Source organism: Aaosphaeria arxii, assembly GCF_010015735.1.
Source record: "Aaosphaeria arxii CBS 175.79 unplaced genomic scaffold BU24scaffold_4, whole genome shotgun sequence".
NCBI classification, from domain to species: domain Eukaryota; kingdom Fungi; phylum Ascomycota; class Dothideomycetes; order Pleosporales; genus Aaosphaeria; species Aaosphaeria arxii.
This window is the reverse complement of record NW_022983477.1, coordinates 4,105,048-4,124,328: the sequence shown is the minus strand read 5'-3', so window position 1 is coordinate 4,124,328 and position 19,281 is coordinate 4,105,048. Positions and strand designations below refer to the sequence as shown.

Below are 19,281 nucleotides of genomic sequence, written 5' to 3'. Positions count from 1 at the left end.
TGCATACACACTACAATGTCCCTCAGACCACATGCACACCAAGGCACACGACATGTCACTGATTCTTGCCACAGCATCATCAACCCACGACCTGACTGGTGCGCCGTAGTACCTCGTATCCTCATTTGCTAATCCATTCCATCTACGCGCCCTCACGTGCAAGCACGTCAACTTCTCGAATCTCCATGGACTGTCGGATTTGTCCATCGAGATGTTTTCGCTCGCTTCCGACTTGTCAATCTCGTCCACCGTGACCACGCTTTGTTTTTAGATTCATCAGGGTGTCCAATCTGTCACTTGCACACTCCCACTCTTCCCCAGGCCAAGACCATGACCGAACTATATTTCCAAGGTTCCCTGTCATTCAGGTTTCCACCATCCCGCGTTGTTGAGCTCATGGTTGCGGAACCGTGTTCGCGCCGGTGTGGATACTCTTCTTACGTTCCCACTAATTTTTAACTAGAATTTGTCGCCCGCTCCATGATTATTCCATTTTCATGTTGTTCGTTTTGACAATTCTTACAGAGCGAGCGCCGAATTCATAGACCAGTGTCACATGCCAGGAAAACAGTCCCTCCACGGCAAACGAAAATTTATGACCACCAGTTCTCACATTGCAATCTAATATCCACGATAATACATACTCGTCGCACCGCATGTTACCAACTCGCAGATTACTATATTTGGTTCCGACTGTATGTTCGCAATTGATCGTGCCACAATCTACGATTCCGATAACGTTGTGGAAGAATCTGCATCATTCGAATATCTCGGTATCTATCTTGCAATTGTGATGTCTTGTACCCACCCTTCCCCTGGTGCCCCGGTCATAGACCTCCCGTTGCGGCAAGTAAAACAATACCGCAACTAGCCGAAGTTCCAATGTTTGGATGAGTATGATATTTATGTGAGGAGCATCTACAACTGGTGTTCTTGACAATGATCGTACAAAACGGCACATACACAGTGCTGGCATTATTCAACATAAAATCTTTCGCGATACTGATCGTCTACCCATTTCTTGTACAAAGTCAACATGATAACGTGCAGCAGGAACTTTTGAATTTAGATGTGACTTTCACACCTCATACATCGACGTTGCGACTCCTTTGAACGGCCATCCAGGGTATGGCATTCATACATACCTCTATATAAATATAGAGATAGAGGCAACATGTCCACCTCGTATAGCCAGCTCCTACTTAAGGATACTTGACGCTCTCCAACTCATCACTATAAATCACACCCCCATCCTTCCTTACCTTATCCATGACCCTCATGATCTCCAAACTCTCCTCCCAACCCATGACCTCGCTCTCCAGCTTCCCATCTCGAATACACCTCGCACACTCATCCGCCTCCCAGAACATACCCATCCCCCCTCCCGGAATCTCCCTCTCCACCGTTTGGGCATCCCAATCCGCAAGCTTGCCCCTCGAAGCTGACTCCGCAGGAGACAGCGTATACTGCCAGGGTCGGTACGGCGGAAAAGCGACCGTCAAGTCACCATGTGTGCCCTGTATGCGTACGGGGTCCGTTGGTGCCGACGTCGCTGCCGACGACACGCGGATAGATGTCGTGGCGATGCCCTGCGCGCCCGTCGACGGGAATGTCAGGAGCACTGAAGTCGTCTCGTCACAGCCCGTCAGATGGTATTTCGTGATTGCGGACGCTGTGATCGGGGCCGTCCTTGACGACGGCGGCTGGATGTGATAGAGGATTTGGAATATCCATGTCAGGGAGTATATTCCCACTGTTGCTCGTTAGCGTTCTGATCTCTGGTCTCTTGGTTCTTTCATCCACTCTTCTTTCCCTGTCTCTGTGATCAAATTTGATATGCCAGCGACGCAATATCAAACCACTTCAACACAGCAATACCAAAACAGAAACCACAATACTCACAATCCAGCAACGCCCCACCCGCCAAATCCATATTAACCATCCTATGCTCCCCCTTCTCCCCAAACTCCCTCTCAACATCATTCCAAAAGCTCAAATCTGCCCATACCCTCTTCACCTCGCCCAGCCCCCCACCCGCCACAAACCCCCTAATCTCCCTCGCAATCGGGAAAAACCGCGTCCAGACCGCCTCCATCAGAAACACCCCCTTCTCCCTCGCAATCCTGACCAACACCTCCGCCTGCGCCGCATTCACAGTGAACGGCTTCTCACAGAGGACGGATTTCCCCGCTTCGAGGCACAGCCGCGCGTTCGCGTAGTGGTGCGAGTGCGGCGTCGCGATGTAGATTATGTCGACGGAGGGGTCTGCTGCGAGGGCCGCGTACGAGCCGTGGGGTTTTGCAGATGCGGGCGCGTTGACCGAGGTGAGGAACTCCTGGGCCCGCGACACGGAGGTCGAGGACGCGGCGGCGGAGAGGACGTGCTGGATGTCGGTGACGGAGCGGGTGGAGGGCGGGATGAGGAGGTCGGTCGTGAATTCTAGGGGACGTTAGATTGAGAAGTCATGGATGTATCGTGTCTTTTGGGGGGAGGCGTTGGGGTGGTGTGCAATTGTTTGATTCATTGTATTTTTTGATATATTTCGTATGGGTATGGGTATGAGACGACGAACGTACTTTTCGCAATTCCTCCCGTCGCTGTATACTCGTCAGTCTATCATTCAATTTTCCCATTCCTCGCTTTCAATCTTCGCGGGGTACATCGATAGCTACCCCAGGTAGGTAGATATTAGGAGATAAACACAAGTCACATCATGTCAAACATACCCAGGATACCCCACCTCAGCGTGAACGGCTCTTTCCCACTCATCTTTGCACTTAGAAACAACAGAAAGAAAAGACCAAAAGAACAATTGAATTGTAAAAAGTCAAGTTAGCTTAAAGCAACAGAGGAGCGAAGGAGCTCCATTATGTACCTAATGTACACCCCTCTCCCCTCCCCCTCTCACTCCACATCAATTCACCTGCACTCCAAGACAATTCAAAGCTAACGGGAGCAAGCAAGCAAGCAGCCTCCTACCACCCAATCCGCGATCCCGACAACCAGGTACACCACTGACAATCTGTCCGTCGTATGGTGGATAATACGGCGGGATAGTCCCATGCAAGAAAGAAAAAACGGTTGGGCGCTCCCCGCGCCGAGTAAGTCAATTTTCGTCTGCACGTCAATAAATGCTCGAAATGGGTGCTGGGGCTGGGGTCGTTTATGCAGAGGGCCCGGAGACTAGGGTAGGGAAGCCGAGAGAGAGGGGGGTTGTTGGATATTGCTGGCTGCGGGTCTTGATGAAGGGGAGCGACCCAACATGGTTTGGATGAGAGATCTAGGTGCCTGACGGAGGTATGTGTGTGACGTGACTATGTAGGGCATAAACTTCTAGAAGGTTGAGGATGGAAAGATTGTATGTCTGTCTGGCCTGTCTGCCGTATATGCGCGCCGTTAGTTAGAATTAGTCGGGCTACGGGATTTATACGCTGCAGAACGAAAAGGTCGCAAAGTGGTCGCGTCGATCAAACATGCAAGATTAAATTGCGTAGTAGAGTATGTACAGGATGTAAATAGCATATTGAGCGGCTCCGAAGTTCCGATATATAAATCCTTTTCTTTTTCATTCATATCTGTTCGCGAGAGAGTCTGTCGGCTTCCTGCCGATGCTGGCTGGAGGGCACGACCCGATCATACCTCGTCGTATGCAACGTCTTCTTTTACCATCACAAATCCTACCTTCTGGGGTATGTTGTGTTCTAGTGTGCGTTCGCCCATGGAACGGCAGGGTATCATCGTCGGACAGGAAGTGGTGGTAATTACGACTTCATCTATGCCTTTCGGAAGGCAATCTTCCTGCGCGCATTGACGGTGTACGCATACAACGCATCCTTGAATGCGAACAAGAATGCTGCCGTGATGACGCTCTGGGTGACCTTGGGTCCAATGCCTGCCCCACATTTGTCAATTATAACGCTCTGCAATGCCGGTATGCGTAGGGCATCAAAGTAGATCGGGACTTACCTCCGTACAATCCGGCATATCCCTCTTCCTTGATGATCTTGCGGAAGCTGGTGATCATGTCGTCCTTAGGTCCATCTTTGCCGGCGACATGCATCCGGCTCTTTACCGTGATATACGGGTACGTAATGCTGGTGGCCAGGAGCTTGCCGAGGGCTCCGAGATAGAATGCGTCCTTGGGCGTTACGCGGCGCTTCTTCTCCAACATGTTCTTCAACTGCTCGAAGACGGTGTACTGGAGGATGGGGTTGATGACCAGCACGAGAGCTGGCATCACACCTGCGAACAGGCGCGAGAAACCCTCTTCGCGGATGATGGAGAAGAGCGTGCCGAGGGTGGAGGGTGCCTTCGCAGGCTTTGCGCCAGGAAGAACCTGCTCCTCAGACTCCGACTTGCGAGCAGTCATACGGGTGTTGACGACCCAGATGGGGTTCGTGAGGAGCACCGTGGCGCTTCCGGCGATTGCGCCAGCGATCATGGACTCGACCGTCGTGAGCTTCCTCGAGGCGCGGCCGGATTTGAGAGCAGCCTTCTCGAAGAATGCACGGGTCCATTCATACCCTAGCCGTGTCAATAACGTAAAGTATCTGGTTTTGCGCCAAAGCTCTACTTACAGTAGTAGTAGACGAAGTTGGTGACGCTGATGCCGAACAGCGCTGACTCGAGTCCAGCGTATAATCCTACAATGCCTTCCCTCTTTATGATGCGCCTGGCAGCGTTGAGCGTCGACGACTGTGCGCGCTTGGACTCGACTTGTGCGCGGGTGGAGAGGGTGATCAATGGATAGCTGCGTGTGTGTCAGTAACTTTCTGGTGCTCGGTTCTGGAAGAAAGTATGGAGCTACATACGTCAGAGCCATGGAGAGCAGACCTCCGCCCGCACCGGCAAGCGCATGGGCAACATTGTCACTCTGCTGAGCTGCCGTGCTTGATGGAACCGATTGAGTAGACTCGGCAAGTTTCTCTTGCGCGGTCTTTGTGGCTTGAGATTCGGACATGTTGGTTAACCGGGTATCTTGAGGAGATCGAAGGAGGGGATGCGCGTAGCCGTAACCGAGTGGGGTGAGATGATGTTACAAGGAACGAGGACGACAGAACAGGTCTGTGTTGAATATAATACAAATGCACAGGTTCGTGCCTAGTGGAAGGTTGTCATGTAGAGATAGAGAGAAAGAGAGGGAGTGGAACTAGGAAAGGGAGAGCTCCTTCATTATGAGGGTGACGGCAAAGGCGCGGGTGCGGATCCGTTTTGGCTTGTGATGGGGGGACGTCACAGGCCCAGTCTCGCTGCCTTTGCCGTCATCCACTAAGAATCTCAAGCTCGGTCGACTTCTCCCAGTCTTCTTCCCCATAATAATCGTAAAATCTCCTAAATCTCCTCCTTTGCCTCGGTATTCCGTCGGCCATCACAATGCGGGCGGGTTAGCTCGCAGTCACGTGCCGAATGGACATACACGCCCAAGTCATTCCTATCTTACTGCCGCCAATCAAATCCATCTCATCTTCGACTTCTTCATGCAGCGCAGAAATACGTCTGCAAATCTATCTCTCATAGCGGTTTGTTTTCGTGCACATGTCTCTGCCTCAGGTGTTTGGCGAGCATTTCCCTGCTCCCCCAGGTTTCAATTGCCGAATCGGGCCATGGAACCCAAGATCCTCCGACTGTCGCTGGCTATGGCCCCCTTTTATTCGCGGAGGGGAACCCGTTCGACTTAACATTATCAGTGATTCAATTGAGGCTAATGAATATTCATAATTAAATGTCTAAACTATGATTTTTAATGCTCCAGCACAAGACACTGCATTGAAAATTAAACGTGAAAGTGGTTAGCGTAAGCGACTCGATGTACCCATCTGTACTCGTATCTAGCATCTACCCGTATCTATCTTCTCATCTTCGGCACCACTTCCGCTCCAACAATCGCATTGGCAGATATAACAGCGCTGAAAGGACAAATGCAACTTCGAACCCAATGTCTCCCGTTTTCTCAGCAATCGGGCCCACAAACCAGATCTGTGACATGCCGGGGATCACCAATCCAAAGCACAGCACAGCGGCGCTGATGGCCGCAATACCTGGAGGCAGCTTCTTGGGATCGTTCCAGGCAGTCTCGTCCTCGGTGTACGCATTGAAATTTGAACGACGAATGATCAGATGCTCGACAAGAATTATGCCAATGAAGGCGGCCGACCAATATCCAATCAGACCGAGGAAATTCTCCAGGTTGATGAAGAATGATTTAGCAGCTTCGATGGCGACTGGGATGACAATTGCCGTGATGAGAATGGAGAAGACGATGCGTGGGATTCGGAAAAAGAAAGGCATCAGCATCTGGAAGTTCAGAGTGATGCTGTACATGGTTGCTGACAGATTTCCGAGCATGCTGAACTATTCGATTCGTTAACGTTTGAAAGCGTAGGATGAGCGCTGGACACTTACGGCAAGTACCACTGTGACGAATCTGCCAAAGCCTCCTGCGGGATGGAGCATTGCTCCAAGGACACCGCTTGCGTAATTCTGCTCGTAGCCTTGGAGCCACGAAGGGACATTGGGAGTAGCACCACCCATTGCTGCGCCCAACACCATGAGCAGAACTGTAGGAAGGGCCAAACCAACGTAGGTGTATAGGGCAATTCGGAATCTGCATTTCGCGTTAGCCTATTCAAAGTTTCGAGGTGTCCAAACTTAGACTTACGAAGGCGCCTTCGGAGACATGTAAGTAGAGAAATCACTTGACAGTGCCGCCCACGGAAGCATAAAGCTGGCCACAAGTCCTCCAAACGAGAGCACTTGCTGAGGTGTAGCCGCTGGTTGCACAACCTGATCCCTCAACTTACTACCTCCGCATCCAGCAGCTATCGTGATGGCAATCACGGCAGGGATCCAAGCGAATCGTTCATACATGTGCAGGATCCTGAACCCGCAGAAACAGATCATGAGAGCGAGAATAGCAATGATGATGATACCTGCAGTCGCATTGATCGTCCGGCCATCCACGACTGCCGACAGCGCACTGCCGCCAATCACTGAATCGACAACACAGAATCCAGTGAGGGTCGCCAGGTTCAGCAATATCAAAACCGAGACGAAGTATTTTCTGAATCAAACTAGTTAGATCTCGTCAAAACATCATTTCGAACAAATAATAGACACTCACCCGAAAGAAAACCGCGCCTGAACCAACTGCCTCATCCCCGTCTTCGGTCCCCAAGCGCACATATACGCCACGGGCACCGTAGAAATGAGCGTGAAAAATAGAATAATCAACGAAGCATCCCTCAACCCGAGTCCGAAACTCAGCGTTCCGACCATACCAAACGTAATCCTATTTTCTCCATTAGCTTATTATTCTTATACTTTTCCTACTTTCTCCCTGACTATTCACGGTAAAAGAAAACTTACGGAAGAGGATTACAACTCATGCAAAACCACAGCGAGAAAATGTTGATGTACTGCGTTACAGTGCGCTCTTCAATCGGCACAGGCATACATCCTCGCATCTCGACCGCGCCGCGGGAATCGAGCTTCGCGAGGTAAGTGTCCAAGAGTGAGAACCGCGTTGTCGGCAGCGCATGGTCTTTGATGTCGATTTCTGCGCTCGTTTTGCGGTTGGGAGTCTCATCCGAGGCGGCGGGGGGCAAGGCTGCCTCTGGGTTGCTGGTGTTGAACATCGTGTGATGTGAGGGGTGAGTCTTTTCTTTCTTTCCTGCTCTTCTTCTTTTTCCTTTTCTATTTTCTTTTTTTCTTTTGCTGATTTAGCACCTGCTGAGAGCGAAAGACGGAGGATATGACTGTAGTAAAAAAAGATCGCGATAGATCTAGACTCGTTTTTGCCTGTGTATCCACTAAAATTTCCAGATCGTAACTAACGAGCGACACACTGGGGGTGGCGATAAAAAGTTCGACAAACTAAATATCATATCTCTCAATCGTTCGTTCATAAACTCATGCCCCTTGCACCTAAACAAAAGACAAATAGAATTGTATCAATTATAAACGATATCAAAGATGAACATGCTGTGAATTATTTTCCCAAGCAGATCGGGCTATATAAATTTATTTTAGTTCGAACATATGACTCCCGTCGGATAACGCAGGCAAAGATTTTCGCGGGTTGAGCTCCGGGGACCGCGCTAGCCCTTTTTCGGTCACATTGCAAGCAGTACTTTTGATAGTGACATTTACAGTCACAGTAGTCACGCGAGAGAGTCATTGCATGCAGTGAAGGAGTCATTGCTAAGGATGGGATTTGGAGATATCTAAGATACAATGCGGTCTATAGATAAAGAGTAAAGAGATCGTTACACTTCTAATGAATATATAATAGTTGCCCGCCATGCTAATCTGATCTGTCTAATTCGATAGGGATGTAATTTACGACTTGTCCGCCAACAAGCCTTGCACAAACCCGCTCAAGGCTGCACGGTACTTCTGACTGTACTCGATTGCGATCTGCTGCTGGTACCAGCTGTGTCTAGCGTTGTGGTCTCCGACTAGGTTATGCGCGAGCTCGTGGCAGTACGTGAAGAACCAGCTGTCTAGAGCCGTGTAGCGCCCTTCCAGCGTGTTGCAGCCCTTCTCGTGCAAGCTTCTGTACCATGCTAGGTTGAAGAATAGGCTTCCGCTCAGGTTGAAGGCTACGGTGTTGGAGTTGCTGTCGAGGAAGATGTTGACGGCTGCGGGGTTGACGCCGAAGATCGATGTCAGCCCAAAGATGAGGGGGAGGAAGGATGTCAATGGTGTCTGGAGGTCCTGTGGTGTCTCAGACTGGTGTTTGCCGAAGTAAACGTCTACGTGACGGCCGGAGTATGGGATCGAGAAGGCTTTGTGGATGTTCTCCCATTGTTCGCCGTTGCAGTATCCGCCTTTGTCGAGCTCGGTGGGATCTTGGTGGTGCTTGGAATTGATCGCCTCCATGTTGGTAGGTCGGCATTCTTTGATGGCGTTTGCGATATTCGACTTGGTTGCGGAGATGTCGCGGTTGATCTGAGGTCCGTCTGTGGTCGTTGGGGCAGAAGGAGTGTTTCTGAAGCCCAGTTTCTTAGCCCAGTCATTGAGCACACTCTTGTTGCTTGTGTTCTGGTGGTTTTCAGCAATCTCCATACTCTTATTATCGGGACTGCCAAAGGCTCCGGGCATCTTGTGCTCTGGAGTTCCTGGTCTCTGTTTCGTCTCGGGCTCAGGTTCAGGTTCAGGTTCCTGTGGGGGTGGAGGATTCAATCGGGCATGCTTGGCCTGTTCAGCTAGTCGTTGCTGTTCCTCCTGCTCCCTTTCCATCTCTTGCTGTTTAGCGATACGCGCCTCAATCTCTCGCTTTCGCAAGATACGTTCAACGTTAATACCCTTTTCCTGCAACCGCCGAAGCGGTTCAGTCAGGATGCGCTCGAGCGCGATGGTGTCGTTCTGCTTCGGTCGCTGAATGAGGATCTTAACAAGTTCGGCTGAAACCTCGTAGACGTCGTATCTTGGGGTGATGCTTAACAGAATACCCGTGCCTCTGATCTTCACGATTGCTGCAGTTTTCCCGGTGGACGTGGCGATATTACGCTCCGCAAGGGAATAGCGGATCGATATGTCTGAAACGCATTGCACCGCCAAATTCGATGACAGCCACTTCGCGTCGTGGCGTATACTTCGCGATGATGCATCGCGCTCATATTCATGGAGGAAGAGTCGAGCGCGCTCAAGGATATCTTTGCGCAACTTGGTGGCCGGCGTCTGATCTCTCACCATCACGCCGATCCGGCGGTCTGCCTTGACCAATTCCGAAATCTTCTTTACCCCGAACCGGGCATAGAACTCTTCGAGCTGTTCCTCCTGTGGGGCAGAAATGATGAAGTCTCGGAATCTGGTGAGGTAATTAACATCGTCGATGATGACGACTTCAGTTGCTTGGTTCAAGGACCACTCTCGCTGCATATCAAGTTCCTGGAAATCGTCTAGGTCATCTTCTTCTGCGGGTGCGGTGTTATTTGAGTTTTTGATATCTCTATAACCAAGCAAAATCCGTGATGTAATGAGCTTCTTGGATAACTCCTTGTCCCTGAAAAGATCTCCTGCATGTTCTGCGAGTTTTCGAAGTAAACCTAGATATCGATCTTGACCGATGGTGTTGAGGAACCGAGATGGGGCTCTGCAAAGGAGATGTGCAAGATCGATGCTGCTTGGCTCATGTTTTGCTCCAACCTTGAGTAAGAAAGCTGTAGCCTCCGGACTGTAGTGCACATAATCCAAGATACCCTTCCAGTCTTGATCACGACCCACAAACACTGTTTCGGGAGGGTCGTAGTGATGGACGCGAAGTTCCGTTTTGCCAGTCTGGCGTCTCGTCCGATCCTCAAACCCACAACAGCTAGCATCAAGGTAATATGGCCTAAAGATTGGAACAATGTGAGCCACCGACATCTCTTGTACCAACGTGCGATGCTGATCAAGCTCGGTAGCACGAGTACCTAGGTACGAGTACTGCTGATCGGCGTCTACTTTAGTTTTGGGAGGCGACCGCAGCAACCTTTGCACACAATCTTTGATATCAGGATCCGCACGCACACCAAATTTATCTGCATGCATCCGAAGATCAGCGCGTAGGATTGCATAACCCAGGTGTCTTGCATTCTCGTTAGTGAAGCACTGGAAAGGAGCAACAAGCGTTGGGAATGGTGCTTGCGAAGTCGGCAAAATAGGCAGCGTGAGAGCCGCAACGTGCTTGTATTCCGCGGCATATCCATTGCGATGGAAATTCTGGAGGTAATATTCCATTGCCAAAATCCAGAGGGATTGGTCTTTCGCTTGACCTGCGCGGTGAAGGATCTTCGCAACCGTAATTGCATCGGGCCATTGCTTCAAGCCCAGGCGCAACAAGAATTGTCCCTCTCGTGAGCTAGCCTTGTACTCAAAAGGCAACTTGACTTGAGTGAGTCCAAGTGAAAGTATTGACTGCTCCGGGGCGAAGAGATCCTGAGCCTTGAACAGTTGACCCTGTTTCACAGACGCGCCTTCACCCGGGAGAAAGGGGGTTTGTTGCAGTCTATCAAGATCCTTCTTTGGAATCTCCTCGATGACAGAGGCAAAATACCGAATGAGGTCGGCGTGATTCCATGTCGACTTCTCGGATGATTGTGCAGAATCGACGTTGCGCATTCGATCAAACACCATTGGGAGGTCTATTGTTTTTCGCACACCCAGAGCCTGCAAAAATCTCTCTTTGGATCCGGGGAATTGCTTTACAGTAGGAAGATCGTCAAAAAGCTTGACCGTGGGGAAGTACGACTCTGCTGGGCGTCGCATACCCATCTTCGTCGGCATGATTGGGTGGGGGGTCAAGATGCCCACGACAGCCTCTCTGGAAGATGGATCTAGCTGATCCCAGGTCTTTGCAGTCAGGCTAAGAACCTGAGAAGCGAGTTGTTCAGAGGTTGTGAATTCTCGGAGCTGGTTCGGAGACGTCATGAAGCGTATCCATTGTACGATGCTCAACTCATTCCATCCAAACATACGAAGTTGATTAACAGGAACCACCTTTGAGATGGCAAAGGGAATGGTATCTGGAGGAATTGGCATGGTAGGTGAAATCTTCGCTGCATTGACATAAGTGATGATGTCCCCCAATGCCAGGATTTTACCAGAGTTTTCCTCTGGCTTGACATCCACATTGGCAATGGTTATTTCGAAGAGGGATCGGCTAGCGGCCATGTCAAGCTCCCTGTTCTCGAGTTTCGCACCTGACCACTTAAGAAATTCAATTAATTCTTCCTCAGTAAGCGCTCGAGATTCGAGCCCATGCCGTATGTCAGCCATCGTGAGTTCTGAGATGAAGCCGCGCTGGTGCATATTGATCATGAATGTGACCGCTTCCTTTGCCAGCTCCTGCGGTACCATAGGTACTTCTCCAAGGAAACTTAGAGTTTCTGCAGGCATTCTCACCTGTTTGCTGGGCATCAAACCTTTTGATGACAGGATCTCGATCGACCTTTCTTTAGAGCAATTCCAAAAGGCTTCCTCTACTGTCTCACCCAATGACGTAGAGGGGTGCGATGAAGTAGCAGTATAGCGCTTAAAAATATATGCCGCCTGCGGGATCAGTGACTCCACAGTTTTATTTCCCAACTTGGCTTGAACCTCGCCCATCTCCGTCATGTATGATATTCGGCATGCTAATCCTGCGACACGAAGCAACTCAACGTTCCAAGTACTGATGTATCGAGCGTTCATATCGACATTTTCTCGCTCGACTGTAGGTATCAGGGATGGTGCAGAGATATGTGCAAGGAAGCCTGTGGTCTGGGCCGTTGGGAAACCAATAAATATTCTACCTGCTTTCGTCGGAAGGACCTCAGCGAAAATCTTGTCAGAAAGCTCAGCTGTGTTCCCTGAACCCGTTGAAAGTGACTCGCTTGGATCATGGTATGGTGAAGTCAACAATGCGATACGGGTCTTTCGTGGCGGTGGTTTCTTGGTGGCTCGCTCGATTTCCGCAGAAAATTTCTTGGTAACTCGAGTTTCAACCTCGACGGTGCACACTTGAAGAAATATTGTTCCCTTGGATTCCCCCGTGATCTCTTCGCTGTTGAAGCTTTTCTCTACGGTCGGAGTAGGCTTACTACTTTTGGACTGTTGCGAGGATGCAGATGAAAATTTAGAGAAGAAGCTCTTCAAGGTTGTACCTGCATTTCTCATTTCTGCCTGGACTAGCTCTGCCGCTCGTTTGGGTGGAGCCTGTGCAGTAGCTATCACATTGGACCATTCTGCGTCTATTTGGGAATGCTGTTGTGTGATCCGTGAAACACGCATGAGTCCACCCTCAGTATCGGTCTTTAGACCTTTTGGTATACTGATCTCCGAGGGAGGCGAAATCTTTTTCGACAGAGCGACGATCTTGAAATCGTCGAGATAGAGCTCTATACTAGATAGACCAACAAATGTAAGACTGGTTGCGAGGAACTGGCATAGGGAAGGTAGACTTGTGACTTTAGATGGGCTGTATGATGGTGATGCGGGATTTGCCTGGCGATAATCTAAGGAGAATATAGTATTCGTTGATTGGTGGTCGGAGGGCACATTTGAGACCTTGGTTGATAGCGTATTTCCTTTCCAGTAAAATGCCATGGTCCGGTCCCCTGAGACAACAAAAGGCTCGTCGCAATCAGCAAAGACGCTGTAGAACCCTACACCAAACGCTCCGATCTTCGTCTCATCTGGGTTTCCATCGGCGATGCTCTTCAACCTGCTCCAGTCGGCGGCAGTGAAAGGTTGTCCGTTATTGGATACAACTAATCGCTTTAGTGTATGATGCTGGATGATGTGTCTGAGCAGATGAGCCCGGTTGGAGCCTTGCGGTGCAGGCACTTCTAGAGAAGGGTCTGTCTCAAACTTGATTTGGACAGTTGTTGCTCCGGCGTCCGATGCATTTTGTATCAACTCACGAAGTGTCGTGTGTTCGCTGGAATAACGTGCTAGAACCTTGTCTATCAAAGCTCTTGTATTGACGGTGACCTCGCTGTCCAGGCCATCCGCCATAGTCTGGTTGCGCAACCGGGAGAAGTCCATCGTGGCCATGTTTGGGTGGGGAAAAACCCTGCAAGGCCTGCCTGTAACGGTCCTTCTCTTGAGTGTTCTGCAAGAAGTGGGGAGTGATATTTATGATAGAGGTTTCTTTATAAAGATTGCGTGAAGTATTACTGGGCGGCGGTTATTTAATATTGTGTGTATGATAGGCAGCCGGCGAATCTGGTGGCGAAATAAACCACGTGGAATCGGAAGAAGCGATGCGGTCAATAACCCTCTAACCAACGCTATGCTATGCAGAAGAACACAAAGTTGAACCAAATCGAGAAGCGTTACTCTATAGTTAGAGGATGACGGCGATGAACAAGATGATGTGGACGTTAACGCCGGGGCCATAGAAGAGGTGTTTCACCCGTTGCTATGTGGCCATTTGCGCTAGCCTCAAGTTAGCATAGCCCCACAAATGGACCGTGCCCTCATCGTTCCGAGCCCTTTTACGTTGGACGTTCATCGTTCATCGTTCACCGCAATATGGTCTGCGACAGCTTGCGCATCTAAATATCACGCAAAACTCGCTGTTGGACCGAAGTGGTCTAAGAAACCTCAATGTGGCCATGGCTGTCGACCCTCTCTCCCCGATTGCGCCGGCGCGCATTCGGGCTCTCCTTCTCCCCGTAGGTCGCATCAAGCGGTCACGTTTTCTAGCTTTCGTGGAGCTATTGCAGACGCAATGTCTCATCCGCTTGGGAGATATCAGTCCGGATTCGAGACCAGACAGGAGTATGGACCCGAAAAATTCCAGTTCAGTGAAGCATTTGCCTAACTTATTCTTTCTAGACATGTTCTCCCCCTTGGCCTTCCCAAATGGAACTCTGCTTTATGATTTGTCGACTTCATTGCCACCACAGTCTCAGCTATCTCTATCCCCATTCGAGCAGTTTAGAGAACCACTTCTAGTCATCGGTATCGCTGATGCTACGGAATATTCCTGGCTAGATGAGTCACGTGCTGATGATCCGGCCTCGCAGTCTGAAAATGTCGCTGAAGAGTTGACTGATATCTCCACTTCCATTGAAGATCTTCGAGAACAATTCCCCAGGGCCTATCTTCACAGTTTGATGATGTTTGACTATCAGTCTGCATCTCGACATCCTCAGCTTCCACAGGAGACGATACTAGTACCCCCTAGAAGCCAACTCAAGACAACCACAATACGAACATTTATGTGCGATTTAACGTCTGTCTTTTTAGCGGAGCTGACAACACTGGCGAAATCTATCCAAGCGCTGCCAACAGTTCCCTCACCCGCGACCGCTCAGAATGGCACTGCCGATGCACCTTCCAGCTGGACAAGCTCTGACTCTTTAGGCACGCAGCTCGGTCGTCGGAATTCTCAGATACCCTCAAGCTCTAGACCAGATTCGCCAGGGGCTCCAGGATCCAAAGAAGTACATCGAATGTCCATGCCTGTCCTGCCCTCTACAGCTCCCAGTAGTACTTCAACCCCAGAAGATCCTCGATCACAGTCTCCTACAACACAAGGCGCACGCACCCCGCCGACCACATTTGACGATATAGCTGGAGTGAATGCGCCGAACCCACTGAACCGCACAAACAGCAATCCTAACAAAAGCCAAGCATCAAGCCTTCGAGACTCTAGCAGTGACAGGTTTTCAATCCAGGGTTTTGGCTCTGGTGGTGTTGGCGAACGCGCGCGAAACAAGGGCCGCGGTCGAGTCAGTATCGTCATTGGAACGCTGTACCTGAGTGCCGGATTGTGGCACGAAGCAATCGGAGAACTAGTGGAAGGTGCAACTCGAGCTCGCGCTTTCAGCGATCACTTATGGCACGCCAAGGCTCTGGAAAATATACTCGTTTGTCTTTTGTTGTTCGCATGGGCAGGCATGGATTTCCAGGTAAGCTGCCATCATAAGCATAGCTTATTTATCTAATATCTTTAGATACCACAACTGTGTTATCCGATCTCCGATAAATCGTCAGGCACGAAGTCTCCGCAGCATACTCCATCAAGCAGTGTTGCGAACATTGCTACCGCTACCTCTGCACCAACGAGCCATGAAGTGGCCCTTGAATCTCTTAATGCACTTATCCCGGATTTGGTCAACATGATATTGAACATCTACAACAGAGCTTCTAATTTCAGCGGTGAATCGCTCCCGCCTCTCGCCCATTCAGAATGCGTTATCCGCTTTTCTAAGCTTCTGGCTGCGATGAATCTATCAGCTGGGTCACTTGATTTCGATGCCCTGCAGCACCTCGTTCAAAGTACACCCTTGCGACAAAAGCCAAGATTATCTGTTCCCAGACTCAGTGTCAACCCGACACGGAATGACATTGCAAACTTGCTTTTCCGTGCTTTGCCGGCCCCAGAGTCAACGAGCGTCAATCCCACAGACCGTGTGGTAATACTCGCCGGAATTGCGTCAATCTTATCATCTTTAGGATTACAGCGCAAGAAGGCAATCGTCATGAAAGAATTCATCACTTCACTCATTCCTGGGCTAGTGCAGGCTAGGAAGGTTGGTGCAGCTGAGATGGGAGTACATCCGGCTGCGGGGCTAGCTGCTCTTAATATGGCAACCGGGGGCACATCTGGCGCAGGTGCCTTGAACCTCGGGGAAGGCGAAGTGGAAAATGGCATCGATCAATTTCTTGGGCTTCTCGGGAGGATATATGGCATACCAGATTCTCGGAATGCACTCAATTACTCGGGATCACCGACTCCGGACCATGAAACCGACCAATCAAGGGCTCGCAATAAGAACAGTCAGGCCGTTGTGGAAGAAATACTTCAAATATCCTCTCTCAGGGCCTTTGGGAGTCTTAGTTTGAAGTTGGATATACTCCGTATGTGCATAGGTTTCTGCGAAGCCCTACCTGACTTCAACGGAGTGATTCATTTCACAGCATTGTTGCTTCGAATGGCTGGCCCAGGTACCGCGCCTAAGGCTAATAGCACCGATGTCTTCGTGTCTCTTACACGCGAGGAGCAAGCCCGGTTATATGGGAACATTTCAAAAACAGTTGCCGCTGCTGCAAGATTAGGGCTCCAGCAGGTTGACACCGAGTATTGGGATGATTTCTTGGTCCGAGGAATCTTCATTGTTGAGGAGCCTCACGCTCTTCGACTAACTCACCATCGCCCTATAGAGCTCAAGGCAACATCGACAGTGAAGGAGAGCCCATTCATTCACAACCCCTGGATCAAACAACCAGCGACTATCGCTACCGAGACCATACTTGTCGCTGAAGAGAAATACAAATTCGTCATAGCGCTTCAAAATCCTTACGACTTCGAATTGGGTGTCGACTATCTAAAATTAGCTGCTGATGGTGTGGAATTTGATGCGCATGAAGAAAACTTCGTCCTGGGGCCATATCGAACTCAGAAGTTTCCAATTGTGGGAATCGCGAAATCTGCGGGAGAATTGAACATCATAGGGTGTCTGGTCAAGGTTACTGGCTGCCGGGAGCGCCTATTCCCAATTTTCCCAGAGCCATGGAAACCAGAGAGAGAATCTAAGATGAAGAAAATAGGATTGAAAGCTTGTTTAGGCGCCCCCGTCTCTCGACCATCTTCTGCTGTTGCACCAAAATCGGAAGCTCCGATCAGTGCACCCAAGCCACAATCTCTGTCGTTCTCCGTAATCCCTGACCAGCCTGTGCTCACATTGGCGAATGTCTCCCTACCCCAAGAATCGATAATGGTGCTCGAAGGGGAAAGCAGGAAATTTAGTGTTACATTACACAACACATCACCAACCGCTACAGTGGATTTCGTGCACATCTCATTCCGAGATTCTGCAACTGCAGCCATGCAGGCTGCCACCTCCAACAAAGATCTTCCAGCGGCTGAGCTGCACGAGCTTGAATATCAGTTGGCGCACCTACCCTCGTTACGGTGGTGCAAGGACCACGACGATGAGGATATCCGTATTAAACCCGGAGAAAAGGCAACTTTCCAGATCGAAGTTACAGGTCGTGCACGATTGACTGATGCCGTCATTCAATTCGATTACGCAAATCTCGGGAAGAGACGGTCGGAGATCCAGGATACCTTCTTCACAAGACAATTATCCGTCCCCATATCCATCACCGTCAATGCTAGTGTACAACTTCAGCGACCGGACATTGTTCCTCTGTCGGGCGATTTCGCATGGTCTGGCACAGAGGCTTCTTCACCTACTCTAGCTCTGGGAGAGAATAGCATGTTTGCCTCATTCCTAGATCATACCCGAACTGGAAGGAAGGGGAACGAATATTGCATGGTTATGTTGGACCTCCGAAATTCTTGGCCCAACCCCCTCGAGATCTCTCTGCAGGCATCGTCGAAACCCGTTGAAGGAGAGTCGGACGCGGTATGGAGCGAATCATACTCCGTGACCGAAACCATACAGCCAGGACATGTAAATCGTGCTGTCATCATCCTGCCCAAGATCTATGTCGAGGACCCTCACGCCCCAATTCCTTCGCTCAATCCCGCCAACCAACGCCAATTCGTTGTTAGCGCAAGCAAACTATCTCCCGATGCAGAGCGTCTCTCCAGAGAAGCCTTCTGGTACAGACATGAATTATTGAAACATATCCGTGGCACCTGGAAGGAGGGTCACAATGGCCGCCACGGTGAAATTGAGCTCAGAGGCATTCGTCTATCGGCTCGAATGATTGAAGCTACTAGACTTGATGATATCTTCATTGAAACAACCGTTGTTCCCGCGGATGGTGATGGCGAAGATGAAGATGCCGACCGTGTTCGTCGTGCTGGACACGCCAAATTCCAAGTCGAGGTCGATGAATTTCTCACACTGAAAACAACGATACACAACCGCAGTTCGCGTCACATATCGCCGCTGCTTCGCCTACAACCTCACGTGGCTGGTCTTCCGCACAACATCGCACTTGACCTCGACAAGCGGTTCTCATGGACTGGAGTCCTCCAGCGCAAGCTCCCCGCTATTACACCTGGGCAGTCTGTCGAAACAGAACTCGGCATCGTTGCTCTGTGCAGTGGCGTGTTCGAGATCGGCGCTGTCGTAGACGAAGTGGAGCTGTTGAAATCTGAAGTCGAGACGACAGAAAACAGGGCAAGAAGTGGAACAGCAACATTGTTGCAAGGAAATGTTCTTGGAGATCCCAAGCTAGGTTCATGGTACATGAAGGAGCCTTGCACGATCGTCGCGAAGAGGGCGGCTATTGAGTGATCACTGCACGACACTGAGCGTTTGAGCGTTTTGCATTTGACCTGTCATAGAAGTGGCGAGAGCATATTTGCCCCTACATATCTTAACTCCTTTGGGCCAGATCTCCTTGTATATGAAGAGACGAAACTAAGCTTCGACTAGCAGCACTGGAGCATGTATAAAGATGATTTAGAACTGAATTGAATGTCAAATATGATGGTGGAGATTTCAAGACCATATGAATTGACTTTGGCAATATCATAATGTGTGATGCATTGCCACACTAGATAGCGAGCCAGGTGGATTTTCAACGCCGACCATAGTATTGTTGCCTCGTTCCCTCAATCGGGACAAATATACTCTGGTTGTATGAGGATCATGCCCATGAGCGCTCAAAGTAAGAGTGACACTGATACAATGCTCACGTTGTTTGATCCTCCATCGCCTCAACTCACCTAAGCCATCTTACAATCATTTTTGTATAGTCATTCTTCATCACATTGAAGGTGAGAACTACTATCAGGGAAGAGGCAGATTCATAATAAAGCCACATCCATAGATCAGGTACTAAAAGGACCTGAAAACAAGTGTGTACTACATAGAGTCCAAGATG

At 49.9% G+C, this 19,281-nt stretch overlaps 5 protein-coding genes across 5 annotated transcripts; 1 reads left to right on the top strand and 4 right to left on the bottom strand.

The window, feature by feature from the left end:
• Positions 1 to 1,202: 1,202 nt before the first annotated feature.
• Positions 1,203 to 2,769, bottom strand: BU24DRAFT_462814 (NAD(P)-binding protein; the record flags this gene model as incomplete). Its single annotated transcript, XM_033532047.1, has 4 exons — positions 1,203 to 1,753; positions 1,903 to 2,439; positions 2,577 to 2,597; positions 2,727 to 2,769. The coding sequence occupies 4 exons, from the start codon at positions 2,767 to 2,769 to the stop codon at positions 1,203 to 1,205; spliced, it is 1,152 nt and encodes a 383-aa protein (XP_033385025.1).
• A 691-nt stretch (positions 2,770 to 3,460) lies between these two features.
• Positions 3,461 to 5,307, bottom strand: BU24DRAFT_423058 (mitochondrial carrier). The gene is made up of 4 exons (XM_033528141.1): positions 4,812 to 5,307; positions 4,578 to 4,750; positions 3,967 to 4,524; positions 3,461 to 3,892 (listed from the first exon to the last, which is right to left on the bottom strand). Exons 1-4 carry the CDS (start codon positions 4,958 to 4,960, stop codon positions 3,774 to 3,776), a joined length of 999 nt encoding a protein of 332 aa, XP_033385024.1. The 5' UTR covers positions 4,961 to 5,307; the 3' UTR covers positions 3,461 to 3,773.
• A 428-nt stretch (positions 5,308 to 5,735) lies between these two features.
• Positions 5,736 to 7,971, bottom strand: BU24DRAFT_492727 (uncharacterized protein). The gene is made up of 5 exons (XM_033533912.1): positions 7,366 to 7,971; positions 7,121 to 7,288; positions 6,659 to 7,060; positions 6,403 to 6,604; positions 5,736 to 6,351 (listed from the first exon to the last, which is right to left on the bottom strand). Exons 1-5 carry the CDS (start codon positions 7,632 to 7,634, stop codon positions 5,854 to 5,856), a joined length of 1,539 nt encoding a protein of 512 aa, XP_033385023.1. The 5' UTR covers positions 7,635 to 7,971; the 3' UTR covers positions 5,736 to 5,853.
• A 236-nt stretch (positions 7,972 to 8,207) lies between these two features.
• BU24DRAFT_423056 (uncharacterized protein) lies at positions 8,208 to 13,838 on the bottom strand. Its single transcript, XM_033528140.1, has one exon. The coding sequence runs from the start codon at positions 13,516 to 13,518 to the stop codon at positions 8,338 to 8,340; it is 5,181 nt and encodes a 1,726-aa protein (XP_033385022.1). The 5' UTR covers positions 13,519 to 13,838; the 3' UTR covers positions 8,208 to 8,337.
• Positions 13,839 to 14,000: 162 nt separating this feature from the next.
• On the top strand, positions 14,001 to 18,893 carry BU24DRAFT_391972 (hypercellular protein-like protein HypA). Its single transcript, XM_033525132.1, has 3 exons — positions 14,001 to 14,247; positions 14,305 to 15,383; positions 15,429 to 18,893. The coding sequence occupies exons 1-3, from the start codon at positions 14,082 to 14,084 to the stop codon at positions 18,687 to 18,689; spliced, it is 4,506 nt and encodes a 1,501-aa protein (XP_033385021.1). The 5' UTR covers positions 14,001 to 14,081; the 3' UTR covers positions 18,690 to 18,893.
• The last annotated feature ends 388 nt before the right edge of the window (positions 18,894 to 19,281 follow it).

Bases quoted from the DNA above. Each gene is read 5' to 3' on its own strand.
- BU24DRAFT_423058 (XM_033528141.1), bottom strand. From the start codon at position 4,960: ATGTCCGAATCTCAAGCCACAAAGACCGCGCAAGAGAAACTTGCCGAG. The intron at 4,525-4,577 runs GTAAGTAGAGCT...TGACACGGCTAG, and splicing joins CAACTTCGTCTACTACTACT to GGTATGAATGGACCCGTGCA. The intron at 3,893-3,966 runs GTAAGTCCCGAT...AATGTGGGGCAG, and splicing joins ATATGCCGGATTGTACGGAG to GCATTGGACCCAAGGTCACC.
- BU24DRAFT_391972 (XM_033525132.1), top strand. From the start codon at position 14,082: ATGGCTGTCGACCCTCTCTCCCCGATTGCGCCGGCGCGCATTCGGGCT. The intron at 14,248-14,304 runs GTATGGACCCGA...TATTCTTTCTAG, and splicing joins GGATTCGAGACCAGACAGGA to ACATGTTCTCCCCCTTGGCC. The intron at 15,384-15,428 runs GTAAGCTGCCAT...TAATATCTTTAG, and splicing joins GGGCAGGCATGGATTTCCAG to ATACCACAACTGTGTTATCC.
- BU24DRAFT_423056 (XM_033528140.1), bottom strand. From the start codon at position 13,518: ATGGCCACGATGGACTTCTCCCGGTTGCGCAACCAGACTATGGCGGAT.
- BU24DRAFT_492727 (XM_033533912.1), bottom strand. From the start codon at position 7,634: ATGTTCAACACCAGCAACCCAGAGGCAGCCTTGCCCCCCGCCGCCTCG. The intron at 7,061-7,120 runs GTGAGTGTCTAT...AGTTTGATTCAG, and splicing joins CAGGCGCGGTTTTCTTTCGG to AAAATACTTCGTCTCGGTTT. The intron at 6,352-6,402 runs GTAAGTGTCCAG...CGAATCGAATAG, and splicing joins TCGTCACAGTGGTACTTGCC to TTCAGCATGCTCGGAAATCT.